Source organism: Chiloscyllium plagiosum, unplaced genomic scaffold, assembly GCF_037043375.1.
Source record: "Chiloscyllium plagiosum isolate Xiang-an unplaced genomic scaffold, Cpla_swu_hap1 HiC_scaffold_12, whole genome shotgun sequence".
Lineage (NCBI taxonomy): Eukaryota > Metazoa > Chordata > Chondrichthyes > Orectolobiformes > Hemiscylliidae > Chiloscyllium > Chiloscyllium plagiosum.
This window is the reverse complement of record NW_028270150.1, coordinates 6758137-6784849: the sequence shown is the minus strand read 5'-3', so window position 1 is coordinate 6784849 and position 26713 is coordinate 6758137. Positions and strand designations below refer to the sequence as shown.

Sequence of the window (26713 nt, the reverse complement as noted above, 5' to 3'; positions counted from 1 at the left end):
TGTCCTCTGGTCTAATCCAAACTGTCCCAAATTTTCACGTCTTTTTTCATGGTTGTATTTCCTCACTCGAGACATAATTTATGCAGTACCCACTCCATTGTTTCAACATTCTTCCCATAGCATGAAGCAAACTACTGCCCACAGCACTAATAACATTTAAAATGACACAGAAGCTATGTTCTATCTTTGGGTCAGTCTGATTGAAGCTGGTGTTTGTGCTTCACAGGAGCTCATTCCCACCCTACTTTATCTCACTCAATCAGCTCCTTCTATTCTAAAGTAGTAACTAGTTTTGCCGAAATGCATCTATATTTTTAACAATATATATCTATATAATTTGATTCGTTGTTGTAGTGAGTTTCACATTCTAAGTCACCTCTTCAAAAATGGGTTTCTCTTTAACTCCTTACTGAACCTATTCACTGTCATACTATAGTTCCTAGACTTGCTATCCCAAGTGGATGCAGATTCTTTGTATCTGTGCTATAAAACTCTGACTTGACTATAAAAATTTTTAACCACCTTACCGACTTTTGTCCAGAAGAAATTATAATAAATTAACAATTTGACTTTCTCCCATTCAAAGCTGCTAACTTCAGTTTCATGTCCAAAACTTTTATTTTAACAAAACAGAAAATCCCACCCACACAATCAATTATTTAGCCATGAGTCCCAAAGGGTGAGATGTTTCACCCACCAGCTTACTCATCAATCAGATCGAGTGCTCAGTGAGCAGACGTGCATGTACTGATTCCTGCCAGCAAGTATAGGGTGGTATTGCGAATTGCAAAGAAGCCGATGTAATCTAGCCACCACCTATTCTATTACCTTGTTGTAGCATGACTGAGGACTGAGACAAGATTAAAACTGTTTTTTGTCTTTAATGTTACTGGAGTTGACAGGTTCTTGATCTCACACGGTTGACAATAAATTTTAATTGATACAAATTTGCTTATCATTTCAATCTAGCTCTCTTGCAAAGTTTGATTTAGGTTTTATGCTGAATGGCCCTTTTCCCCTGAGGTTCTGCATTCTGTGAACCCAAAACCTCCAATCTACCTTTGGTGTCCCACATCACTAAGCCCTTTCAGGATTGTATTTTCAAACCCAAAATGTACCATATACCATTTACTGACACTGAATTCAATATGTCACTCTTTTTGCCCATTCCTCCATCATAATATCCCTTTCATTTCAACTGATAGTCAGCAAGTATGCCTGCAGACATCAATAAGATGCAAAAGTATCAGCCAGAATGTAAAAGAGATGCACAAGAATGACTTTAGGAATGAGAAAATTCAATTACGAAGACAGATTGAAGATATTGACTCTGTTTTCCTTTGAGGAGAATAGATTATGAATGTATATTAATACATGAAATATTTGTAATAAGGTAGATGAAATGAATGGCATGATTTGAGGTAAATGAAAATGATCTCATAATCATTCCAGAAACATGGTTACATTGAGATCAAAACTGGGTACTTAACATTCAGAGATATTTGACCTCTTAGTCACACAGGAAGGATAGAAAGGGTGGTGGGATAGCACTGTTGATAAGAGATGAACTTGAGTCAAGAGAGATGATCTCGACTCAGATAATGTGGAGTCCATTTGGGCAAAAGTGAAAAAACAGCAAAGGAAAGAAAACATTGGTAGGAGTTGTAATAAAGACCACAAACCATAGCCACTATGTAGGAAAGACTATAAATCTACAACAAATAATACAAGTATGTAAAAAGAACTGAACAATTAATGTTTTTGTGAAGATCTGTAGCTTGGGAGCCAATTGGATTTGTTGTTGGTGTATTCACCGAGCTAGTAGGTTTGTTGGCAGACATTTTGTTTCCTTTCTAAGTGACATCATCAGTGCTGCACTGACTCCTGAGAAGCTGTGCTGTCGTATTCCACTTTGAATTTATGTGGTTCTGTTCAAGCTATTTCTGGTTGGTGCCGGTTCCAGTTTTCCACCGCAGCGGTTTATATATTAGGTCAATGTGTTTGTCGATGGAGTTTCAGGATGAATACCAGGATCTTGATAAATATCACACATCACCAGACTACAGTCCGACAGGTTCATTTGGAAGTACGAGCTTTCAGAATTCTGCTCCTTCATCAGGTGGCTAGTGAGGCACAATCATAAGGCAGAGAATTTAAAGCACAAGATCATAGTAACCTTGCTATAAGTCTGCAGTAGTAAGTAGAGTGAATTCTTTCTTGATTATATCTTTTCTTGAAATCTATCTCTTGATTAAAATTTAAGAATATAAACTACTTGTGCGAAGTTAACCTGGAGCACTATTTTTTTTAAGAGGAAAAAGAAGTGGTATTTTCTGGGTCTAGATTGTGAAGGAGCAAAGATGGCAGATAGTAGTGATATGCTCTTCCCGTCGGATGTGGGAAGTTGGGAGAGTTTCCATGTTACTGATGATTATGTCTACAGGAAATGTCTTTGGTTGATAATCCTATCAGATCACATGGATCAGTTAGAGCGACAGTTAGAGGCAATCAGGAATTTATAAGAGTGTAATGGTTGGCAGTTATAGGAAGAAAGCCACAGATACAGTCAGGTAGATGAGTTGACTCCAGGAAAGCTAGGAGGGATAGGCAAGGAGTGCAGGAGTCTTTTGTGGCTATCCCCATTTCAAACAAGTATGCTGTTCTGGAAAATGTAGGGGAAATGTAACTGGCTGTAATGTAATGAGGGGTACATCAGATTCCAAGCAATCAATTGTGATAGGGAACTATGAAGTTCGAGGCACAGACATCTCTGCGGCCAGCAGTGAAGAATCAGAATGCTGCGTTGCCTTCATATTGCCAGGATCAAGGATAGCGTAGACAGAGGGCAGGATGTTTTCAAAGGGAGGAACGACCAGCAGGAGGTCATTGTACACACTGGAACCAATAACATAGGAAGGGAAAATAATGAGATTCTGAAGGGAAAGTATAAAAAGTTAAGCAGGAATTTAAAAAGGAGGTCCTTGGGGGTAGTAATATCTAGATTACTCCCAGTGCTACGAGCTAATGAGGGCAGGAATAGGAGGATAGAGCAGGTGAATGTGTGGCTGAGGACCTGGTGCAGGGGAGAAGGTACACATTTTTGGATTATTGGAATCTCTTCTGGGGTAGAAGTGACCTGTACAAGATGGACGGATTGCACTTAAATAGGAAGGAGACTAATTATATGGCAGGGAGATTTGCTAAAGCTACTGGGGAGAATTTAAACTAGTAAGGTGTGTGTGTGTGTGTGTGTGTGTGTGTGTGTGGGGGGGGGGGGGGGGGGGGGGGGGGGGGGAGGGAGGGGGTGGGGGAGTAGTAGGACCCAAGGAAATATCAAGGAAAGAGATCAATCTGAGACTGGTACAGTTGGGAATGGGAGCGTGTCCAACATTAAGGGCAGGAAGGAACAAAGCAGAGAACAAGGTAGGATGGAATAAATTAAACTGCATTTACCTATGCAAGAGGCCTAACAGGGAATGCAGATGAACTCAGGGCATGGTTAGGAACATACAACTGGGATATCAGAGCAATTACTGAAATGTTGCTCAGGTACAGACAGGACTGGCAGCTTAATGTTCCAGGTTACAAATGCTACAAAAAGGATACAAAGGGGGACAAGGGAGGAGGGGGAGTGGTATTTTTGATAAGGGATAACATTACAGCTATACTGAGGGAGGATATTCTTGGGAATACCTCCAGCGAAGCTATTTGGATGGAACCGAAAAATAAGAAAGAGATGATCACCTTATTAGAATTGTATTATGAAGAGCTTTTGCCCGAAACGTCGATTTTCCTGCTCCTCGGATGCTGCCTAACCTGCTGTGCTTTTCCAGCACCTCTCTAATCTAGACTCTGATTTCCAGCATCTGCAGTCCTCACTTTTGCCATGTATTATGGACCCCCTTAATTGTCAGCAGGAAACTAAGAAACAAATTTGAAAGGATTTCAGTTATCTGTAAGAATAATAGGAAGGGTAAGGTAGGGGATTTAAACTTTCCAAACAGAGACTGGGACTGCCATAATGTTAACGGTTTAAATGGAGAGGTATTTGTTAAGCTTGTACAAGAAAGTCTTCAGATTCAGTATGTGGATGTTTCTACGAGAGAAGGCGCAAAACATGACCTTCTCTTGAGAAATAAGGCAGGGCAGGTGACTGAGGTGCCAGTGGGGGAGCACCTTGGGTCCAGCAACCAAAGTTCTATTAGCTTAAAATAGTGATGGAAAAGGATAGATTGGACCTAAAAGTTGAAGTTCTAAGTTGGAGGAAGGCAAATTTTGCCAGTATTAGGCAAGAACTTTCAAAAGCTGATTGGGGGCAGATGTTCGCGGCTAAAGGGTTGGCTGGAAAAAGGGAGGTCTTCAAAAACGAGATACGGAGAGTCCAGAGACAGTACATTCCTGTTAAACTGAAAGGTAAGGCTGGAAGGCACAGGGAATGCTGGATAACTAGAGAAATTGAGGGTTTGGTTAAGAAAAGAAGGAAGCATATGTCAGGTATAGATAGGATAGATCAAATGAATCCTTAGAAGAGTATAAAGGCAGTAGGAGTATACTTAAGAGGGAAATCAGGAGGGCAAAAAGGGGACATGAGATAGCTTTGGCAAATAGGGTTAAGGAGAATCCAAAGGGTTTTTACAAATACATTAAGGACAAAAGGGTAACTAGGGAGAGAATAGGGCCCCTCAAATATCAGCAAGGTGGCCTTTGTGTGGAGCCACAGGAGATACTAAACGAGTATTTTGCATCAGTATTTACTGTGGAGAAGGACATGCAAAACACAGAATGTGGAGAAATAAATGGTGACATCTTGAAAAACATCTATATTACTGAGCAGATGGTGATGGAGGTCTTGAAACACATAATAGTGGATAAACCCTAGGACCTGATCAGGTGTACCCTAGAACTCTGTGGGAAGCTAGGGAAGTGATTGCTGGGCCTCTTGCTGAGATATTTGTATCATTGATAGTCACAGGTGAGGTACCAGAAGACTGGAGGTTGGCAAACGTGGTGCCACTGTTTAAGAAAGGTGGTAAGGACAAGCCAGGGAACTACAGACCAGTGAGCCTGACATCAGTGGTGGGCAAGTTGTTGGAGGGAATCCTGAGGGACAGGATTTACATGTATTTGGAAAGGCAAGGGCTGCTTAGGGATAGGCAGAAGTGAGGACTGCAGAGTTTAGATTAGAGTGGTGCTGGAAAAGCACAGCAGGTCAGGCAGCATCAGAGGAGCAGGAAAATCGATGTTTCGGGCAGAAGCCCTTCATCAGAAATGAAGGCAGGGAGCCCCCAGGGTGAAGAGATAAATGGGAAAGGGGTGGGGCTGGGGAGAAGGTAGCAAAGAATACAATAGGTGAATGGGGGTAGGGTTGGAGGTGATAGGTCAGAGAGGAAGTGGGGGAAGGTAGCAAAGAGTACTCTCTGACCTATCATCTCCAACCCCACCCCCATTCACCTATTGTACTCTTTGCTACCTTCACCCCAGCCCCACCGCTCTCCCATTTATCTCTCCACCCTGGAGGCTTCCTGCCTCCATTCCTGATTAAGGACTTTTGCCCGAAAAAACGATTTTCCTGCTCCTCAGATGCTGCCTGACCTGCTGTGCTTTTCCAACACCACTCTAATCTAGACTCTGATTTCCAGCATCTGCAGTCTTCACTTTTGCCTTCTTAGGGATAGTCAGCATGATTTTGTGAATGGTAAATACTGTCTCATGAACTTGATTGTTTCCTGAAGTAGTAACAAAAAGGATTGATGTTGGCAGAGCAGTAGATATAATCTATCTGGACGTCAGTAGGGCATTCACAAAGGTTCCTCGTGGGAGACTGGTTAGCAAGGCTAGATCTCGTGGAATATAGGGAGAACTAGCCATTTGGATACAAAACTGGCTCAAAGGTAGAAGATAGAGGGTGGTGGTGGAGGGTTGTTTTTCAGGCTGGAGGCCTATGATCAGTGGTGTGGCACAAGGATCAGTGCTGGGTCCACTACTTTTCTTCAGTTTTTAAATGATTTGGATGTGAACATAGGAGGTATAATTACTAATTTTGCAGATGACACCAAAACTGCAGGTTAAGTGGACACTGAAGAAGGCTACCTCAGATTACAATAGAACCTTGATCAGATGGGCCAATGGGCTGAGGAGTGGCAGATGGAGTTTAATTTAGATAAATGCTGCACTTTGGAAATGCAAATCAGAGTAGCACTTGTACACTTAATGGTAAGGTCCGGGGGAGTGTTCCTGAACAGAGACCTTGGAGTGCAGGTTCATAGTTGCAGCTGTACAGGACAATAGTTAGGCCACTTTTGGAATATCGTGTGTAATTCTGGTCTCCTTCCTATCAGAGGGATGTCGTGAAACCTGAAAGGGTGCAGAAAATATTTACAAAGATGTTGCCATGGTGGGAAGATATGAGGTTGGAGGGGCTGAATAGGCTGGGACTATTATCCCTGGAGCAAATTACACTGAGGTGTGACCTTATAGAGGTTTCTAAAATCATGAGGAGCATGGATAGGGTACACAGACAAGGTATTTTCCTTGGGGTGGGGGAGTCCAGAACTAGAGGGCATAGGTTTAGGGTGTGAGGGGAAAGATATAAAAGAGACCTAAGGGGCATGTTTTTCACGCAGAGGATGGTGTATGTATGGAATGAGCTGCCAGAGGAAGTGGTTGAGGCTGGTACAATTACAACATTTAAAAGGCATCTGGATGGGTATCTGAATAGGAAGGGTTTAGAATGACATGGGCCAATTGCTGGCAAATGGAACTAGATTAGGTTAGGATATCTGGTCGGCATGAACGAGTTGGACTGAAGGGTCTGTTTCCATGCTGTACATCTCTATGACTGAAATGATATAGTGAACAAACCGAGATTGCTGTTAAGTCTTTTATCTTTTAGAATGGGTTGTAGGTTTCCATTTACTAAGATGAAAACCCAGCTCTCTGTTGCTGCCGCATTTGGAGTACTGCCTACAGTTCTGGTCACTGCCTTATAGGAAGCATGTGGAAGCTTTGGAAAGGGTTCAGAGGAGATTTACCAGGATGTTGCCTGGTATGAAAGGAAGGTCTTACGAGGAAAGACTGAGGGACTTGAGGCTGTTTTCGTTGGAGAGAGGAGGTTTGAGAGGTGACTTACTTGAGACATACAAGATAATCAGAGGGTTAGACAGGGTGGACTGTGAGAGGCTTTTTCCGCAGATGGTGATGGCTACCACAAGGTGGCACAGCTTTACATTGAGGGGTGATAGATATCGGAGGTAGTATTTTTTACTCAGAGTAGTAGGGGCGTGGAACGCACTGCCTGCAACAGTGGTAGACTCGCCAACTTTAAGGCATTTAAATGGTCTTTGGATTAAAATATGGATGAAAATGGAATAGTGTAGGTTAGATGGGCTTCAGATTGATTCCACAGGTCGGCGCAACATCGAGGGCCAAAGGGCCAGTACTGTGCTGTAATGTTCTATGTTCTAGAGCATAAGGTTTTATAAAAAAAAGGTTACATCTCAGCTCAGACAATGTATTAAAGGTGTAAGGTTAGAGTCTGTGCATATTCTAATGTTGAGTCAGACTGGTTCTGCTTCCTTAGTAGGAATTTATAACTTCACATGGATTGACTGACTGCAGACTATGAACACCAACTAGCAGCACAACCAACTCTCCCTGGTATCCAAACACACAGACAACAAGAACGAGGATTGATGAGGGCAGAGCTGTAGATATGATCTACATGGACTTCAGTAAGGCGTTCAACAAGATTCCCCATGGGAGAGAGATTAGCAAGATTAGATCTCTCAAAATACAGGGAGAACTAGCCATCTGGATAAAGAATTGGCTCAAAGATAGAAGACAGAGGGTGGTGGTGGAGAGCTGTTTTTCAGACTGGAGGCCTGTGACCAGTGGAATGCCACAAGGATCATGTTGGGTACGCTACTTTTTGACATTTACATAAATGATTTGGAGCTGAAAATGTGTTGCTGGAAAAGCGCAGCAGGTCAGGCAGCATCCAAGGAACAGGAGAATCGACGTTTCGGGCATAAGCCCTTCTTCAGGAGGGCCTCCTTGGATGCTGCCTGACCTGCTGCGCTTTTCCAGCAACACATTTTCAGCTCTGATCTCCAGCATCTGCAGCCCTCACTTTCTCTCATAAATGATTTGGATGTGAGCATAAGAGGTACAGTTACTAAGTTTGCAGATGACACCAACATTGGAGGTGTCGTGGACAGTGAAGAGGATTATCTCAGATTACAACAGGATCTTGACCAGATGGGCCAATGGGCTGAGAAGTGCAGATGGAATTTAATTCAGATAAATACGAGGTGCTGCATTTTGGGAAAGCAAATCTTAGCAGGACTTATATACTTAATGGTAAGGTCCGAAGGGAGTGTTGCTGAACAAAGAGACCTTGGAGTGCAGGTTCATAGCTCCTTGAAAGTGGAGTCGCAGGTAGATAGGATAGTGAAGAAGGTGTTTGGTATGCTTTGCTTTATTGGTCAGAGTATTGAGTACAGGAGTTGGGAGGTCATGTTGCGGCTGTACAGGACATTGGTTAGGCCACTGTTGGAATATTGCGTGCAATTCTGGTCTCCTTCCTACCGGAAAGATGTTGTGAAACTTGGAAGGGTTCAGAAAAGATTTACAAGGATGGTGCCAGGGTTGGAGGATTTGAGCTATAGGGAGAGGCTGAACAGGCTGGGGTTGTTTTCCCTGGAGTGTCGGAGGCTGAGGGGTGACCTTATAAAGGTTTACAAAATTATGAGGGGCATGGTTAGGGTGAATAAACAAAGTATTTTCCCTGGAGTCAGGGAGTCCAGAACTAGAGGGCATAGGTTTAGGGTGAGAGGGGAAAGATATAAAAGAAACCTAAGGGGCAACTTCTTCCACACAGAGGGTGGTACGAGTGTGGAATGAGCTGCCAGAGGAAGTGGTGGAGGCTGGTAAAATTGCAACATTTGATTGGCATTTGGATGAGTATATGAATAGGAAGGGTTTGGAAGGATATGAGCCGGGTGCTGGCAGGTGGGACTAGATTGGGTTGGGATACCTGATTGGCATGGACGGGTGGATCAAAGGGTCAGTTTCCATGCTGTCCATCTCTGTGACTCTGAGTTCGACTGGAACAACACAATGATACCAGGAAAGGCTAAACAAAGTAGAGCAAGAGATTTCCTGGAAGCATGGTATTCATCCTCTGACTGCATCATCAAACATATTGACCTGGACCCAATGTACAATCCGCTGCAATGGAAAACAGGAATAGGCACCAACCTGAAACAGCTCAAACAGAATCACATCAATTCAAGGCCGAACAGTACAGCAGCGTTCACAGGAGACGACACAGCACTAATGATGTCACCGAGAAGGGGAATGAAACGTCTGCCAACAAACCCACCAGCTCAGCGAACAGGCCAACAACCAATCCAGAAGTGAGTAATAATTATGGATAGCTTAAATCCTCATATTTTATAGAATCCCTACAGTGTGCAAAAGGCCCTTCGGCCCCACAACTCCACACAGATCCTCCACAGAGAAACTCACCCAGACCCATTCCCCTACTCTACCATCCTACATTTACCCCTGACTAATGCACCTAACCTACACATCACTGAACACTCTGGGTAATTTAGCATGGCCAATTCACCTAACCTGCACATCTAAGGATTGTGGGAGGAAACCGGAGTACGCAGAGGAAAACCAGGCAAACACGGGGAGAATGTGCAAACTCCACACAGACAGTTGCCCGAGATTGGAATTGAACCCAGGACCATGGCGCTGTGAGCCACCATGCCAGAGTTCATCAAACTGGAAAGGATAGCTATGACACAGAATTCATAGATTGCATTAGGGCTAGTTTACTTGATCAATGTGGCGAAAGTGAGGACTGCAGATGCTGGAGATTAGAGTCAAGAGTGTGGTGCTGGAAAAGCACAGCAGGTCAGGCAGCATTCGAGAAGCAGCAGAATCAATGTTTCGGGCAAAAGTCCTTCATCAGGAATGAGGCTGTGAACCTCCAAGATGGAGAGATGAATGGGATGCGGTGGGGCTAGGGGGAAGGGGGGCAATGGGGGGGGGGGGGGGGGGGGAAGGTAGTTGAGAGTGCAATACGTGGATGGAAGTGGGGGTAAAGGTATAGGTCAGCAGGGAGTGTGGTGCAGGGAGGTGGGAAGGAAGATGGACAGATAGGAAAGGTCATGAGGACAGTGCTGAGCTGGAATGTGGTAAGGTGGGAGGAGGGGAAATTAGGAAATTGGTGAAGTCAGCATTGATGCCATGGGGTTTTAGGGTCCTGTGGCAGAACATGAGGCATCGGGTGGTAAGAGAGGATGGCCAGGACCTGCATTCCTCGGCAGAACGGGAGGGGGAGTTGAAGTATTCAGCCATGGGGCGTTGTGGTTGTTTGGTGCAGGTGTCCTGCAGACGTTCTCTGAAGCGCTCTGCGAATAGGCGTCCGGTCTCCAATGTAGAGAAGACTGTATCGGGAGCAACGAATACAGCAAATGACGTGTGGAAGTGCAGATGAAACTTTGATGGCTGTGGAAGGCTCCTTTGGGGCCTTGGCCAGAGGCAAGGGGGTGGGGGGGGGGGGGGGGGGGGTGGGCGGGGAGTGTGAGCACAGGTTTTTCAATTCCTGTGTTGGCAGGGGAAGGTGCTGGGAGGGGAGGGCATGGACCTGACCAGGTGGTGACGGAGGAAACAGCCTTTATGGAAAGCTGATAGAGGTGGGGAGGGAAATATATCTCTGGTGGTGGGACCAGTTTGTAGGCGGGGGAAATGGCGAGGGTAAAGTGATGTATATGGAGGTTGGTGGGGTGGAAGGTGAGGACCGGGGGGGTTCTGTCCTTGTTGCAGTTGGAGGGTGTGGGGCTCGAGGACGGAGGTGCGAGGAAGTGCATGAGATGCATTGGAGGGCATCATCAACCACATGGGAGGGGAAATTGCGGTCTTTAAAAAAGGAGGCCATCTGATCTGTTCGGTGGTGGAACTGGTCCTCCTGGGAGCTGATGCAGCAGAGGCGGAGGAATTGGGAATAAGGAGAGCATTTTTGCAGGAGGCAGGGTGGGAAGAGGTGTAATCCAGGGAGCCGTGGGAGTCGGTGGGTTTGTAGAAAATGTCAATGTTGAGTCGGTCACCGTTGATGGAGATGGAGGGGTCCAGCAAGGAAAGAGAGGTGTCAGAGACAGTCCAGGTAAATTTAAGGACGGGTTGGAATGTGTTGGTGAAGTTGATGAACTGTTTGACCTCCTTGTGGGAACACGAAATGGCACCAATGCAGTCATCGATGCAGCAGAGGAAAAGCGGATGAACAGCCAGTGGTTCAAAAGGGGGAGTAGGGATAACCCTAGTAACTATAGGCCGGTGAGTCTCACTTCTGTTGTGGGCAAAGTCTTAGAGAGAATTGTAAGGGATAGGATTTATGCACATCTGGATAGGGATAATGTGATCAAGGATAGTCAGCATGGTTTTGTGAAGGGCAGGTCGTGCCTCACAAACCTTATTGAATTCTTTGAAAAGGTGACGAAGGAGGTTGATGAGGGGAAAGCGGTAGATGTGGTATATATGGATTTTAGTAAGGCGTTTGATAAGGTTCCCCATGGTAGGCTACTGCAGAAAATACGGAGATATGGCATTGAGGGTGAGTTGGAGATTTGGATTAGGAATTGGCTGGATGGAAGAAGACAGAGGGTAGTAGTTGATGGCAAAGTTTCTTCTTGGAGTGCCGTCACTAGCGGTGTTCCGCAAGGATCTGTTTTGGGACCATTGCTGTTTGTCATTTTTATAAATGACCTGGAAGAGGGGTTAGAAGGTTGGGTGAGCAAGTTTGCGGATGATACGAAAGTCGGTGGAGTTGTTGACAGTGAGGAAGGATGTGGCAGGTTACAGCAGGATATAGAGAAGCTGCAGAGCTGGGCAGAAAGGTGGCAAATGGAATTCAATGTAGCTAAGTGTGAGGTGATTCACTTTGGGAAGAATAACAAAAAGATGGGGTACTGGGCTAATGGTCGGATACTTGGTAGTGTGGATGAGCAGAGGGATCTTGGTGTCCATGTACACAGATCTCTGAAAGTTGCCACCCAGGTAAATAGTGCAGTGAGGAAGGCATATGGCGTACTGGCTTTTATTGGTCGAGGAATTGAGTTCCGGAGTCCTGAGGTCATGATGCAGTTGTATAAGACTCTGGTGCGGCCCCATCTGGAATATTGTGTGCAGTTTTGGTCGCCATACTATAGGAAGGATGTGGAGGCACTGGAACGGGTGCAGAGGAGGTTTACCAGGATGTTGCCTGGTATGGAAGGAAGATCGTATGAGGAAAGACTGAGACACTTGGGGCTGTTTTCATTAGAGAAAAGAAGGTTTAGGGGTGACTTGATTGAGGTGTACAAGATGATTAGGGGGTTAGATAGGGTAGACAGTATGAACCTTTTCCCGCGTATGGAGTCGGGTATTACAAGGGGGCATAGCTTTAAATTAAGGGGGGGTAGATATAGGACTGAAGTTAGGGGTAGGTTCTTCACTCAGCGAGTCTTAAGTTCATGGAATGCCCTGCCAGTAGCAGTGGTGGACTCTCCCTCTTTAAGGGCATTTAAGCGGGCATTGGATAGGTATATGGAGGATAGTGGGTTAGTATAGGTTAGGTGGGCTTGGATCGGCGCAACATCGAGGGCCAAAGGGCCTGTACTGCGCTGTATTCTTCTATGTTCTATGTTGGTGTCGGTATAACTGCGGAAGATAGACTGTTCCACTTAGTCGACAAAGAGACAGGCATAGCTGGGGCCCATGCAGGTGCCCATGGCTACCCGTTTCGTCTGGAGGAAGTGGGAGGATTCAAAGGAGAAATAGAGGGTGAGAACCAGTTCAACCAAATAAATAAGAGTAGCCAGGTTCAGAAGGGTGGGAAAAAGAGTGGGAGGGCTATAGTCATAGGCGATTCAATTGTCAGGGTAATAGAAGGGCGGTTCTGTGGTCGAAAACGAGACTCCCCGAATGGTATGTTGCCCGAATGGGTCAGGGATATCTCGGATCGACTGCAAAACATTCTCAAAGGGGAGGATGAACAGCCAACTGTCATGGTGCATATTGGCACAAACGTTATAGGTAAAAAAACGGGATGAGGCCCTCCAAGCAGTCTTTAGGGAGTTAGGAGCCAAGTTAAAAAGTAGAACCTCAGAGATAGTAATCTCAGGATTTCTACCAATGCCACATGCTAGTCAGAGTAGAAATGATAGAATAAACAGGATGAATGCTCGGCTGATGGGTTGGGTTCAGATTCTTGGGACATTGGGACTGGTTCTGGGGGAGGTGGGACTATTACAAATTGGACGATCTCCACTTGGGCTGGACTGCAACCAATATTCTTGGGGGCACTTTTGCTAACGCTGTTGGTGGGGTGGTTTAAACTAATGTGGCAGGGGGTTGGGAACCAAATGAGGTTAGAGGACAGTATGGAAGCAGTAATTAAAGCCTGTAAGGAACTAGATAATGAAGTCAGCGTGACTAAGAGGAAGAAGAGACAGGGAGCAGATGATGAATGCAAAGGGACTGATGGCCTGAGGTGCATTTGTTTTAATGCAAGTAGTATAGTAGATAAGGTGGATGAACTTAGGGCTTGGATTAATACCTGGGAGTATGACATTATTGCTATTAGTGAGACTTGGTTGAGGGAAGGGCATGACTGGCAAACAAATATCCCAGGATATCGATGCTTCAGGCAGGATAGAGTGGGAGGTAAAAAAAGTGGACGATTTGCATACTGGTCAAAGAAAATATCACAGCTGTGCTGAAGGAGGACACGACAGAACACTTCAGCAGTGAGGCAACATGAACAAAGCTCAGAAATAGAAAGGGCGTGTTAACAATGTTGGGGCTGCACTACAGGCCTCCCAACAGTGAATGTGAGATAGAGGTGCAAATGTCAACAGATCATGAAAAGATGCCGCAGCAACAGGGTGGTGGTGACAGGAGATTTTAAGTTTCCAAACATTGACAGGGATTCACTTGGTGTTAGAGATCTATATGTTGCAGAATTTTTAAGGAGCATCCAGGAGGGTTTTCTGGAGCAGTATGTAAATAGTCCAACTCTGAAAGGGGCCATACTGGACCTGGTGTTAGGAAATGAACCAGGCCAGTGGCTGATGTTTCAGAAGGGGATTACTTTGGGAATAGTGATCACAATCCCATAAGTTTTAGAATACTCATTGACAAAGACGAGAGTGATCCTAACGGAAGAGTGTTAAATTGGGGAAGGCCAACAGTACTAAAATTCGGCAGGAGCTGGGAATGTAGATTGGGAGTAGCTGTTTGAAGTAAATTCTCGTTTGATATGTGGGAGGCTTTTAAAGAGAGGTTGGTTAGAGTGCAGGAGAGATATGTTCCTGTGAAAATGAGGGATTGTAATGACAAGGTTAGGGAACCATGGATGACCGGTGAAATTGTGATAACCAAGAATCCACTGTCGATTGTTGAAAAAACCCATCTGGTTCATTAATGTCCTTTTGGGAAGGAATCTGCCATCCTTACCTGGTCTGGCCTACATGTGATTCCAGAACCACAGTAGTATGGTTAACCCTGAGCTGCCCTCTGGACAATTAGAGATGGGCAATAAGTGCTTAGCCAGTGATGCCCTCATCCCATGAACAAATTTTTAAAAATTAAGTATTACCACCATGACTACAGAAGTATTATTAGACAAACTAATAAAGTTAAAAGCAGAAAGCTCTCCTGGCACTGATGATTTGTATCTTAAGATCCTAAAAGACGTAGCTTCAGTGATGTATTGGTTACAATTTTCCAGAAAGTCCTTGGATTCTGCAGAAGTACCAGAGAATTGGAAAACTACCAATGTGACAACCCTACTCAAAAAGGGAGGAAGGCAAAAAGCAGGTAACTACAGGCCAGTGAGCCGAATGTTGATTGTTGCAAATGTACTGGAATCAATTATAAAGGACGTACTGGCAGAATATTTAGAAAATCATATCTAATCAAGCAAGAGTCAGCATGGCTTTATGAAAGGGAAATTGTGTCTGACTAATTTATTAGAGTTATTTGAAGTCTCAATCAGAGTGAAAAGAGGGAAGCCAGTAAAAGTATTGTACTTGAACTTTCAGACACAGACTCTGTTTTATATACAAGTTCTCTCTCTCATACGCACACACACACTCAGATCCTGTCACAGCCTTATACACCCTCACACAATCAGACACTCAAACCCCCCTCCCCACACACACACACCCACATGCAGACACACACAAGTTTGTGGGGTGAATTTGTACTTGCAGAATTACATTTTATTTTGCTTTAAAACTGCATAAATCCATGTCAGAATCTGTATTTTTAGATTAGAATCAGTCTAAACATTGTGGCACAGAGTCTCACACAGGGCACCTCACACCTTCAACGCATTATCTGGACCAATGACACCAATTGTTAAAGTTCGCTTGAGAACGTAACTTTAAAAAAGTTCTGCGACTTAAATATGAAAGAACTGAAAGCAACAAGCCCATTCTAAATATAACTGTATATTCCAAACCCATGACTCTATCTCCTAAAAGGACACGAGCATTGATTGATTGTCTGATTCGTTGTTCTCACATGTACCAAGAGACAGTGAAAAGCATTGTTTTACATGCTACACAGGCAGATTGCCCCATTCAAAGTGAATCAGGCTCACAGAGCAGAGTGCAGAATACAGTGTTACAGCCACAGAGAAGGTGTAGAGAGACAGATCAGAATTTACATGCAAGGTCCATTCATAAGTCTGCTGACTAAGTTAGGGCGGCATGGAGTCTCAGTGGTTAGTATTGCTGCCCCACAGCGTCAGAGACCCAGGTTTGATTCCAGCCTCGGCTGACTGTCTGCATGGAGTTTGCACATTCTCCAAGTGTCTGCGTGGGTTTCCTCCCACAGTCCAAAGATGTGCAGGTCAGGTGAATTGACCATGCTAAATTGCCACCAGGCAGTTGTCATTGAGGCACACTGCATAATTTTTCCTTGAAATCACAAGCTTTTGAAGCGCTGCTCCTTCATCAGATGATATTTCAGTTGACATAACCGACACAATGGTTAAGAAATCACAACACCACCTCTACTTTCTCAGAAAGGTAAGGAAATGTGACTTGTCCACAAGATCTCTTACCAATTTTTAATAGGTGCACCATAGAACTCATCCTATCTGATCTTGCCAAACCCCAGTCCAACACCGGCACCTCTACATCATGATTTTTCTTTGGCACCGTGGTGTAGGTAGTCTTCTTGAAACAGGTGGGAATTTCAAATCGTAGTAAGGAAAGATGTCTGCGAATACTCCCACCAGCTGGTCCACACAGGATCTGACTCCATCCGGACCAGTCATTTTGTGGGTTCACTCTCAAGAAGGTCAATCTGCAACAGTGACTGTGGGTACAGGTGCTTCCAAGGCTCTTAGGATAGGTGAGAGAGAGAGGAGGAGGACCCAGGGACATAGTGAGGAAAGAGGTCAATCTGAGACTGGTACAGTTAAGAACAGAAGTGAGGCAAACAGTCAGGGTAGGCAGGGACAAGGTAGGATTAATAAATCAAACTGCTTTTATTTCAATGCAAGGCCTAATGGAGAAGGCATATGAACTCAGGGCATGGTTAGGAACATAGGACTGGGATATCACAGCAATTTCAGAAACGTGGCTCAGGGATGGGCAGGACAGGCTGCTTAATATTCCAGGATACAAATGCTACAGGAAGAATAGAAAGGGAGGCAAGAGAAGAGGGGGAGTGGTGTTTTTGGGATAGCATTACAGCTGTGCTGAGGGAGGATATTCCTGGAAATACAGCTAAGGAAGTTACTTGGTGAACTGAGAAATAAGAAAGGGATGATCACCTTATTGGGATCAAATTATAGACCTCCTAATAGTCGGAGGGAAATTGAGAAAAACTTGTAAGGAGATCTCAGCTATCTGTAAGAATAATAGGGTGGTTATGGTAGGGGATTTTAACTTTCCAAACATAGACAGGGGCTGCCACAGCGTTAAGGGTGTGGATGGAGAGGAATTTGTTAAGTGTGTACAAGAAAATATGTGGATGTACCTACTAGAGAAGGTGCAAAACTTGACCTACTGTTGGGATTTAAGGCAGGACAGGTGACTGAGGTGTCAGTGGGGGAGCACGTTGGGGCCAGCGACAATAATTCTATTAGATTTAAAATAGTGATGGAAAAGGATAGACCAGATCTAAAAGTTGAAGTTCTAAATTGGAGAAAAGCCAATTTTGACAGTATTAGGCAAGAATTTTCGAAAGCTGACTGGGGAGATGTTCGCAGGTAAAGGGATGGCTGGAAAATGGGAAGCCTTCAGAAATGAGATAACGAGAAAGCAAAGAAAGTGAAAGGAAAGGCTGGTAGGTAGAGGGAATGCTGGATGACTAAAGAAATTGAGGGTTTGGTTAAGAAAAAGAAGGAAACATATGTCAGGTACAGATAGGATAGATCGAGTGAATCCCTAGAAGAGATTAATGGCAATAGGAGTATACTTAAGAGGGAAATCAGGATGGCAAAAAGCGGACATGAGATAGCTTTGGCAAATAGAATTAAGGAGAATCCAAAGGGTTTTTACAAATACATTAAAGACAAAAGGGTAACTAGGGAGAGAATAGGGCCCTTCAAATATCAGCAAGGAGGCCTTTGTGTGGAATTGCTGAAAATAGGGGAGATACTAAACAAGTATTTTGCATCAGTGTTTACAGTAGAAAAGGATATGAAAGATATAGACGGTAAGGAAATAGATAGTGACACCTTGCAAAATATCCATTTACAGAGGAGGAAATGCTGGATGTCTTGAAACGCATAATGGTGGATAAATCCCCAGGACCTGATCAGGTGTACCATAGAACTCTGTGGGAAGCTAGAGAAGTGATTGCTGGGCCTCTTGCTGAGATATTTCTAATGTCAATAGTCATAGGTGACGTACCGGAAGACTGGAAGTTGGCTAACATGGTGCCACTATTTAAGAAGGGTGGTAAGGAAAGCCAGGGAAATATAGACCAGCGAGCCTGACATCAGTGGTGGGCAATTGTTGGAGGGAATCCCGAGGGACAGGATGTACATGTATTTGGAAAGGCAAGGACTGATTAGGAATAGTCAACATGGCTTTGTGCGTGGGAAACCATCTCACAAACTTGATTGAATGTTTTGAAGAAGTAACAAAGAGGATTGATGAGGGCAGAGCGGTAGATGTGATCTATATGGACTTCGGTAAGGCGTTTGACAAGGTTCCCCATGGGAGACTGATTAGCAAGGTTAGATCTCATGGAATACAGGGAAAACAAGCCATTTGAATACAGAACTGGCTCAAAGGTAGAAGACAGAGGGTGTTGGAGGAGGGTTGTTTCTCAGACTGGAGGCCTGTGACCAATGGAGTGCCACAAGGATCAGTGCTGGGTCCGCTACTTTTTGTCATTTACATAAATGATTTGGATGCGAGCACAAGAGGTACAGTTACGAAGTTTGCAGAGGACACCAACATTGGAGGTGTAATGGACAGCGAAGAGGGTTATCTCAGATTACAACAGGATCTTGACCAGATGGGCCAATGGGCTGAGAAGTGGCAGATGAAATTTAATTCAGATAAGTACGAGGTGCTGCGTTTTGGGAAAGCAAATCCTAGCAGAACTTATACACTTAATGGTAAGGTCCTAGGGAGTGTTGCTGATAAAAAGAGACCTTGGAGTGCAGGTTCATAGCTCCTTGAAAGTGGAGTCGCAGGTAGATAGGATAGTGAAGAAGGCATTTGGTATGCTTTCTTTTATTGGTCAGAGTATTGAATATAGGAGTTGGGAGGTCATGCAGCGACTGTACAGGACATTAGTTAGGCCACTGTTGGAAAATTGCGTGCAAATCTGGTCTCCTTCCTATCAGAAAGATTAGATTAGATTCCCTACAGTGTGAAACAGGCCATTCGGCCCAACAAATCCACACCAACCCTCCGAACAGCAACCCACCCAGTCCCATTTCCTTCTAACTAATGCACCTAACACTATGGGCAATTTAACATGGCCAATTCACCTGACCTGCACTTGAAAGGGTTCAGAAAAGATTTACAAGGATGTTGCCAGGGTTGGAAGATTTGAGCTACAGGGAAGAGGCTGAACAGGCTGGGGCTATTTTCCCTGGAGTGTCAGAGGCTGAGGGATGACCTTATAGAAGTTTACAAAATTATGAGGGGCATGGATAGGGTGAACAGACTCAGTCTTTTTCCCTGGGGTCAGGGAGTCCAGAATTAGAGGGCATAGGTTTACGGTGAGAGGGGAAAGATATAAAAGAGACCTCAGGGGAAACTTTCACACACAGAGGGTGATATGTGTATGGAATGAGCTCCCAGATGAAGTGGAGGAGGCTGGTAAAATTGCAACATTTAAGAGGCATTTGGATGGATATATGAATAGGAAGGGTTTGGAGAGATATGGGTTGGGTGCTGGCAGGTGGGACTAGATTGGGTTGGGATATCTGGTCGGCATAGACGGGTTGGACCGAAGGGTCTGTTTCCACGCTGAACATCTCTATGACTCTAAGTTGCTGCTACCCTCTCCAGGAGATTGGGAATGAGAAAAAAATGCTGGCCCAGGCAATAAAACCCATAACCATGAACAAATTAAAAACAACATTGCAGTGACCAGTTTCACAGCATAAAAATGTGTTGCTGGAAAAGCACAGCAGGTCAGGCAGCATCCAAGGAACAGGAGAATCGACGTTTCACAGCAGCTTGGCAAGAGAGCTGACAATTGCCTAACATTGAATCAGGCTGTCCAATATTTGTGTAAACTGTGTACAGTGGTAAAATCAACTCAGCATTTCTGTTTTTCTTTTCAATTAATCATTTTCTTTGGTGTTTGTTTCTCTACCGTATGTTAATGTATTATTTATTGATTTCAGAGAACAACCATCAACCAACAAAGCAACAATCATATGCCAACATTTGACAAGGTGCGGAAAGTGTTTCACAAGGTGAGAGCAGTTGGGAAGAATTATCGTAAAAGCAAGAAATAGTTACTTCAAGTTGTAAATGTTAAAATAAGGTTACAGTATCCAGTTTCACTTGAAAAAATTTCAGTGGATTTGAATTACAGCTGTGGTCTCAAAGTAGACAGAATAGTAATCAGGATTACACATAAAACAAACAGCAGCTGAACCAAGGTGCCCTTTAACTTGGCAATTGAAGCAAGGACAAATGCAGCTTGGCCTGTCAGACACATAGGCAAGGGCAGCACCCAAGGGCAAGAGGACACAGGCTGCAGCTTTCACCCTGAGCTCTAACTGGTTTATCAGGACAAAAAAAAACAACTGAAAGCACTGGAAATACCAAGCACATCGGTGGAGCTAACACTGCACCCCTACATGCAGGCTGGGCAGTTGTTTAAAGTTACAGGAGAGATTTAATGAGTTTGGAGGCGAGCAAGAGGAAAATTGTCAGTTTGTTGACGCTTTAGTGAGGGGTTTAGGTATTTGGGGAATTAGGTTAGTTAGCGATGGGGTTGGCTGGTTAGGGGACAGAGTTTGGCTGGTTAGCGGGTGGGCGATTAGTTAGGGGAGAGTTTGGCTGGTGAAGGTGGATCGGCTGGTTAACAGAGTTTGGCTGGTTAGCAGGTAGTTTGGCTGGTTATAGATTCACGGCAGGGCCTGTACCGCGGGCAGGAACGGGTTAAAGTGCAGCGAGCATCAAGCGGTCCCGGGGCTTGGGCCCCTCCTACCTCCGCCGCAGGTCCTTGCTGTACGACTCCAGGTAAGGGTCCAGCTCCAGCAGCCCGTCCAGCTGGGCCTCCGCTGGCAACGCCGCCATCGCCATCTTAGCAACAGGACAGCACGGCGCTGACAGAGCAAAGGAACCGGCCAGGGAGAACAATCACACACCGAACCACCGATCACCGCTGGATGGGGAGGGGGCGGGGCCAGTGGAGGGGAAGGATTAAGGAAGGGGCGTGGTCAGAAGGGCCGGGGTGGGGTCACATGGAGAGGGGGTGGGGCCAGTGGGTGGGCGGGGTTAGGGAGGGGGCGCGGTCAGATGGCCAGAGGTGGGGTCACATGGAGAGGGGGTGGGGCCAGTGGGTGGGCGGGGTTAGGGAGGGGGCGCAGTCAGATGGGCAGAGGTGGGGTCACATGGAGAGGGGGTGGGGCCAGTGGGTGGGCGGGGTTAGGGAGGGGGCGCAGTCAGATGGGCAGAGGTGGGGTCACATGGAGAGGGGTGGGGCCAGTGGAAGGGAGGGGTTAAGGAGGGGGCACGGTCAGAAGGAAAGGGGTGGGGTCACGTGGGGAGGGGAGGGGTCAAGGGTGGGGAGAGGATCACATGGGCAAGCATCACAGGGGGTGGGTCACAGGGAGAGCAAGGGTCAGATGGGGTGGGGTCAGAGGGTGGGGCAAGAAGGAGGGGTCAAATAGGCCTATTGGTGGGGAAGGGTTCAGAAGTTGGGGGTTGGGCCTAGAAAGTGTGAGCTAGATGGGGTCAATGGGAGGGACTGTTGGGGACACTATGGAGATGAAGCTGGATGAGGGAGGGCAGGATGGGGCTGAAAAGGGAAGGAATTAAGTGGGAGGGACTGGTGGGGGCACAGTGGGGCTGGAGGAGATATGGCTTGAAGGGGAGTTAGAAGAACTTGTGGAGACAGGAGACTTAGTGTGAGGGGCTAATGCAGCATTGGGTGTCTGAGAGGAAGTTAAATTGGAGAGAAAGGTGAGAGAATGATGAATTGGAGAAATCATCTGGGTGAAGTGGGAGCAGGCCAGGTGAGGAGAGGTGGAGGGGATAATGGGTAAAGGGACTGGTAGGGGAAGGGAAGAGAATGGAGATGTTGGGGGATGGACAAGAAAGGAAGTGGTGGATCCATAGGAGTAGAAACTGGAAGAGGATGGGTGAGGAGCAAATACTTTGGAATAGAAAGGGCCAGCTGGAAGAGGTGCTGAGGGTGTAGAGAGCAGTTTCTGGAAGGAGAGATAGGCATGAAATATGGAGATTTACTCAAGGGTGTGAAAGTGTGAAAGTGATTAGGGAGGGTTTGCTGGTGAACATCAGAAGGAAATGGGAAGAACTGAAAGAGTCAAGGATAGGTTAGAGTTGAGAGTGGGATGCTGGCAAAGCACAGCAGGTCAGGCAGCATCCGAAGAGCAAGGAGAATCGATGTTTCATACAAGAGCCTTTCAAGAGGAAGCTGGAGATTAGGACTTTGATCTCCAGCATCTGCAGTCCCCACTTTCTCCTCATGGATAGGTTAGCCTACTGAGGATGAGGAAAGTCTAGTTTGGAGAGAAGCTGAGAGCCAAAGGTGTGACTAGAAAGGGGACAAAGAGAAAGATTGACAAGGGATAGTCAGTTATAAGGGTGACAAGTGCAAAAGGAATATTTGGGGTGGAATTCGAGACCAAGAAGGGATAATGTTATGTATGTACTTAGATGTGTTGCCTCTTCAAGAGAATGGGTAAGGTGACCTAGACGCAGGAGCTAGAGGGACTGTCTCCAACCGACTGTGAAGCTGTGAGGATGCATAATAAAGTATTCCTTGTTCAAATTTGCCCTCTGTCAACTTGGCATTCTATTTCTAATTCTAGTGAACCACAAACACAATAGACAAGGATACATCAAGTGTGGAACAGGTATCATCAGCAAACTGACAGAAGTGGTCATTAACAATAGTCTGCTAGCTGATACTCATTTGGGTTCTGCCAGTGCCACTCACCTCCTGACCTCATTACATCCTTGGTTCAAACATGGACATGAGAAATGAACTCCATATGAGAGGTGTGAGTGACTGCCTTTTGAAGCAAGGATTCCTAAGGTCAGATGTGGAGATGTTCGTTGATGATTACATAGTGTTCAGTACCATTCCCAACCACTCAGAGACTGAAGTAATCCATATTCAAATGCAACGGGACCTGGGTAATGTATGAGCTCGGGCTCTCAAGTGGAAAGTGATATCAATGCCACACAAACAAGCCCTAGGCCTGTGGGGTACATCTGGGTACAAAAAGATGGGGGCCTGGGCTCTATTGGTCCTGTGTGCTCAGGTCAGGGTATTGATAGTTGAGCCCAGGATCGAGACCGGCCTACCATGTTCGAGTCAGTTTCTCAGGCCCTGAATTAGGATCAGCACTGGACCCTGTGACTGAGGGAATGGCACACAATTACCAGGCAATGACCACCTCCAATAAAAGAGAATTTAACCACCACCCCTTGACATTAAATGGCATTAGCATCATTGGATCCCATTGGATACCAGCATCCTCCCACCTCCTCGCCCCCCACCTCAACCCACACCAAACCATTGACATTCTTGAGGTTACTACTGATGAAAAACTGAAACGGACCAAGCATGTAAATACTGTAGCTACAAAAGCAGGTAAAAGCCAAGTAATTCTGCTCATTGCAGATCGCCTCATTGCCTGTCCACCACCTACAAAGCACAAGTCAGTAGTGTGATGGAATACTCCCTAATTGCCTGGATGGGTGCAGCTCCACAAAAGATCAAAAAGCTTGACACCATCCAAGACGAAGCAGCCTGTTCAATTGGCATTGCATCCACAAGCATCCATTCCATCCACCTGCTGCTCAGTAGCAGCAGTGTATACTAAGTACAACATGCACCGCAGAAATTCATCAAAGATCCTCAGACAGCACCTTCCAAATCCAGGGCCATTTCCATCTGGAAGGACAAGGGCAGCAGATACAAGGAAACACCACCCCCTGCAAGTTCCCTTCCAAGCCACTCACCATTCTGGCTTGGAAATATATCACCTTTCCTTCACTGTCACTGTGTCAAAATCCTGGAAATCTCTCCCTGAGGGCATTGTTGGTCACCCTACAGCACATGGAATGCAGCGGTTCGAGAAAGCAGTTCACTATCACTCAGCAACAAGGTTTAATGAAAAAAATTGACCCAGCCAGTGCCATCCAAATCCGATGAATAAATGAAAGAAGTATAGATTTGAGGGATGTGCAAGGGGTGTGGCCTAGAATTAGGAGGAATGATGGTGTTGTGAATAGCAGCAAGGAAGACATAGATAATAAAGGAATTGTGTGAAACAGGAGAGAAGACACTATTGTAAAAATAAATAAATAAATAATCTTATATAAATAATAAATTCTGTTTTGAAATGATGGAAGGAAAGCCAAAGGGTGAATATCTAACAAATCTTCTCTCCACATTCTAAAATCTTCTGTGAGGAAACATTCCACATGTTGATCCATATATAATTTCAGAGGGGGCAATAGGAGTGAGAGGTTCAAACTCTTCAAAGTAGCAAATTACAAATCTCATTTTAATTTCAGACTGCGCAACATTCTGAATCTAAGGTCAAGGGCAGCCATTCCTACAGGCTAGCAAGTGTCTCCATTCCACCACATGACAAGATCAGAGTAGCAGCCCTGTGTTTTCATCGCATGCTCTTACTGCTTCTTAAACAGGCAGTGTGCTGGGATCAGCAACCACCCCTGCTATTCAGTCTATGATGAAGTGAGCTTAAATAAAACAAGTCCTTATTTATGGTTATTTGATAGTACAGTGCTTGAACTTGCTGATAGACGAGCTATGTTCCTGAAAGCTATCACCTTGCACTCATCAGTATGAGAATGCCAAATTTCAAGTGAGCACACAAATTAAAACTACAGGAGATAAAAGGAAGCTGATTGATTGGCAAGTCAACTCTCATTGGCCTAGTTGTTACCATGTATGGAACTGTAGGCTCCTGTGTTATTCAAAAATAATGCAGGGCTTGAGTATATTCCTTCGTTTGTAGAGAACAGTACCTGTATATGAATGTATGTCAATTCAAGCAAAGACAAATGACCTTAATGATTACTTGAAGTTGCTTCTTAATGTAATTATTATTATAACATTCAGGATTACTCAGCAGGTGCTCTCCAATCATGGAATGTAACAGGAAACATGTTATTTGGTTGTGTTTGATTCAATCAGCCTCATGCTGTGATCTACAGCCAAGGTACCTGGTACCACACTAATATTCATTTGCTATCCTTGCAAATTCACTGCCGATAAACAGTGCATCAAAGCTATCCTACAAGGCAATGACTATCCTGATCAAACCATTGTTTGCTAAGTATCATGCAAACTCATAAATAGGTTAAAGGTATCACTTTTGGAACAAAAAAGTGTCCAGATGACCTTAAGACATAGGAGCACAAATTAGGCCACACAGCCCATCAAGTCTGCTCTGCCATTCAATCATGGCTGAAAGGCCTTTCAACCCCATTTTACTGCTTTCTCCCTGTAACCTTTGATCCCCTTGGCAATCAAGAATCTATCTATTTCTGTTGTAAACATACTCAATGACCTGGCCTCCACAGCCTTCTGTGGTAATGAATTCCACAGATTCGCAAATCTCTAACTAAAGAAGTTTCTCCATTCTAAAAGGTCTTCTCTTTACCGTAACGCTGTGCCCTCAGGTCCTTGTCTCTCTGCCAATGGAAACTTCTCTAATTTTCAATCAGATCCCCCCCCCCCCACCCCCCAGCCTTCTAAACTCCATCGAGTATAGTCCCAGAGTCCTCAAATGTTCCTCGTATGTTAAGCCTTTCATTCCTGGGACCATACTCGCCGACCTCCTCTGAACGCCCTCCAGGGTCCTTAAATTACCTCAAATTAGGTCAAGTACCTCAAAAATTTGAAAACAAGTTAAGGAAGTTATTCCATACAATTACATTTCAGCAGTGTGGTATTTCTCAAAATCAAGATGCTGCCTTCAGTTCAGAGAGAATTTTCAATCGACCAGAGTTCTGGGGAAGGATCGCTTGACCTGAAACATTTATTCTGATTTCACTCCACAGATGCTGCCAGACTGGCTGAGCTTTTCCAGCAATTTCTGGTTTAATGCCAGGTATGTAAGTTGTACATCCTAATGATTGGCCGATTGCAACAAACAGTATGTTCCTACGGTTGTCTACCATCAGCAGAGTGTAGACTGTACTCAGAAAATCCATCCTCGCAAAGCCTGAAACAAAATGTTAACTGTTAGATATGATTCAGCAACTAGGCAGTACATTTATCCACATTTATGGACTATGTTGAGAACTGGATTTTCCGGTTAAGATGGTGGCAATGTAAGACACTCCAGCCAGAGTTCCTCTGCTCGCCAGTTCCTTTTCCTCTTTCTTTTTTATTCCGCTTTCTGTATTTTTCTTCCACACGCTCTTCCCCCCCACCCCCCACCACCCAATTTTTAACTTTTTAAGTAACTTACCTGGTGGGAATAGAGAAGGGAGTCCAAGACCAGCCGAGCACAGGAGACAAGTTGCAGCCAGAGCAGGGGCAGAGCGATCTCAGGCTGAGCCCCTGAAGCGAGGTGAGGGCCGAGCTAGGAGCTGAGTCATGTCTGCAGCACAGTAAGCACGGGCCGATTAGGGGTATGAGGGGTATGCAGATGCTGGAGATCAGAGCTGAAAATGTGTTGCTGGAAAAGCGCAGCAGGTCAGGCAGCATCCAGGGAACAGGAGAATCAACGTTTCGGGCATAAGCCCTTCTTCAGGTTAGGGGTATGAGCCCTGGAGGTAAGTCCTGGACTTGTGCCAGCGTGTGGAGGCAGCAAGGCCTCATGTTCTGAAGGGCTTTTGCCCGAAACGTCGATTTTCCTGCTCCTCGGATGCTGCCTGACCTGCTGTGCTTTTCCAGCACCACTCTGATCTAAACTCATGTTCTGAAGCCATGCTGGCACGGACTCAGTGAAAAAAGCTTGAGTACGCTAAAGACACTTTTCATTATCAGT

At 45.2% G+C, this 26713-nt stretch overlaps 1 protein-coding gene and 1 long non-coding RNA gene across 6 annotated transcripts in view; both read right to left on the bottom strand.

Moving 5' to 3' along the window:
• LOC122555434 (1,4-alpha-glucan-branching enzyme) overlaps positions 1-20862 on the bottom strand; it is a 628967-nt gene extending 608105 nt beyond the window's left edge. For 3 of the 4 annotated variants that reach the window (XM_087992439.1, XM_087992437.1, XM_087992438.1), the window contains exon 1: positions 20698-20862. In XM_087992439.1, the coding sequence (XP_087848565.1) occupies positions 20698-20792 (95 nt within the window). In that variant the 5' untranslated portion in view covers positions 20793-20862. The remainder of the gene's footprint in view (positions 1-20697) is intronic. The other variant, XM_043701429.2, reaches the window with a different exon arrangement.
• Positions 1813-9405, bottom strand: LOC148148484 (uncharacterized). Of its 2 annotated transcripts, XR_015758776.1 has the most exons (3): positions 9035-9405; positions 3745-3921; positions 1813-2123 (listed from the first exon to the last, which is right to left on the bottom strand). It is a non-coding gene; the product is annotated as an uncharacterized LOC148148484 (long non-coding RNA). The 2 variants fall into 2 exon arrangements; XR_015758775.1 differs by lacking the exon at positions 9035-9405 and having other exon boundaries at positions 3745-4417.
• Positions 20863-26713: the final 5851 nt, after the last annotated feature.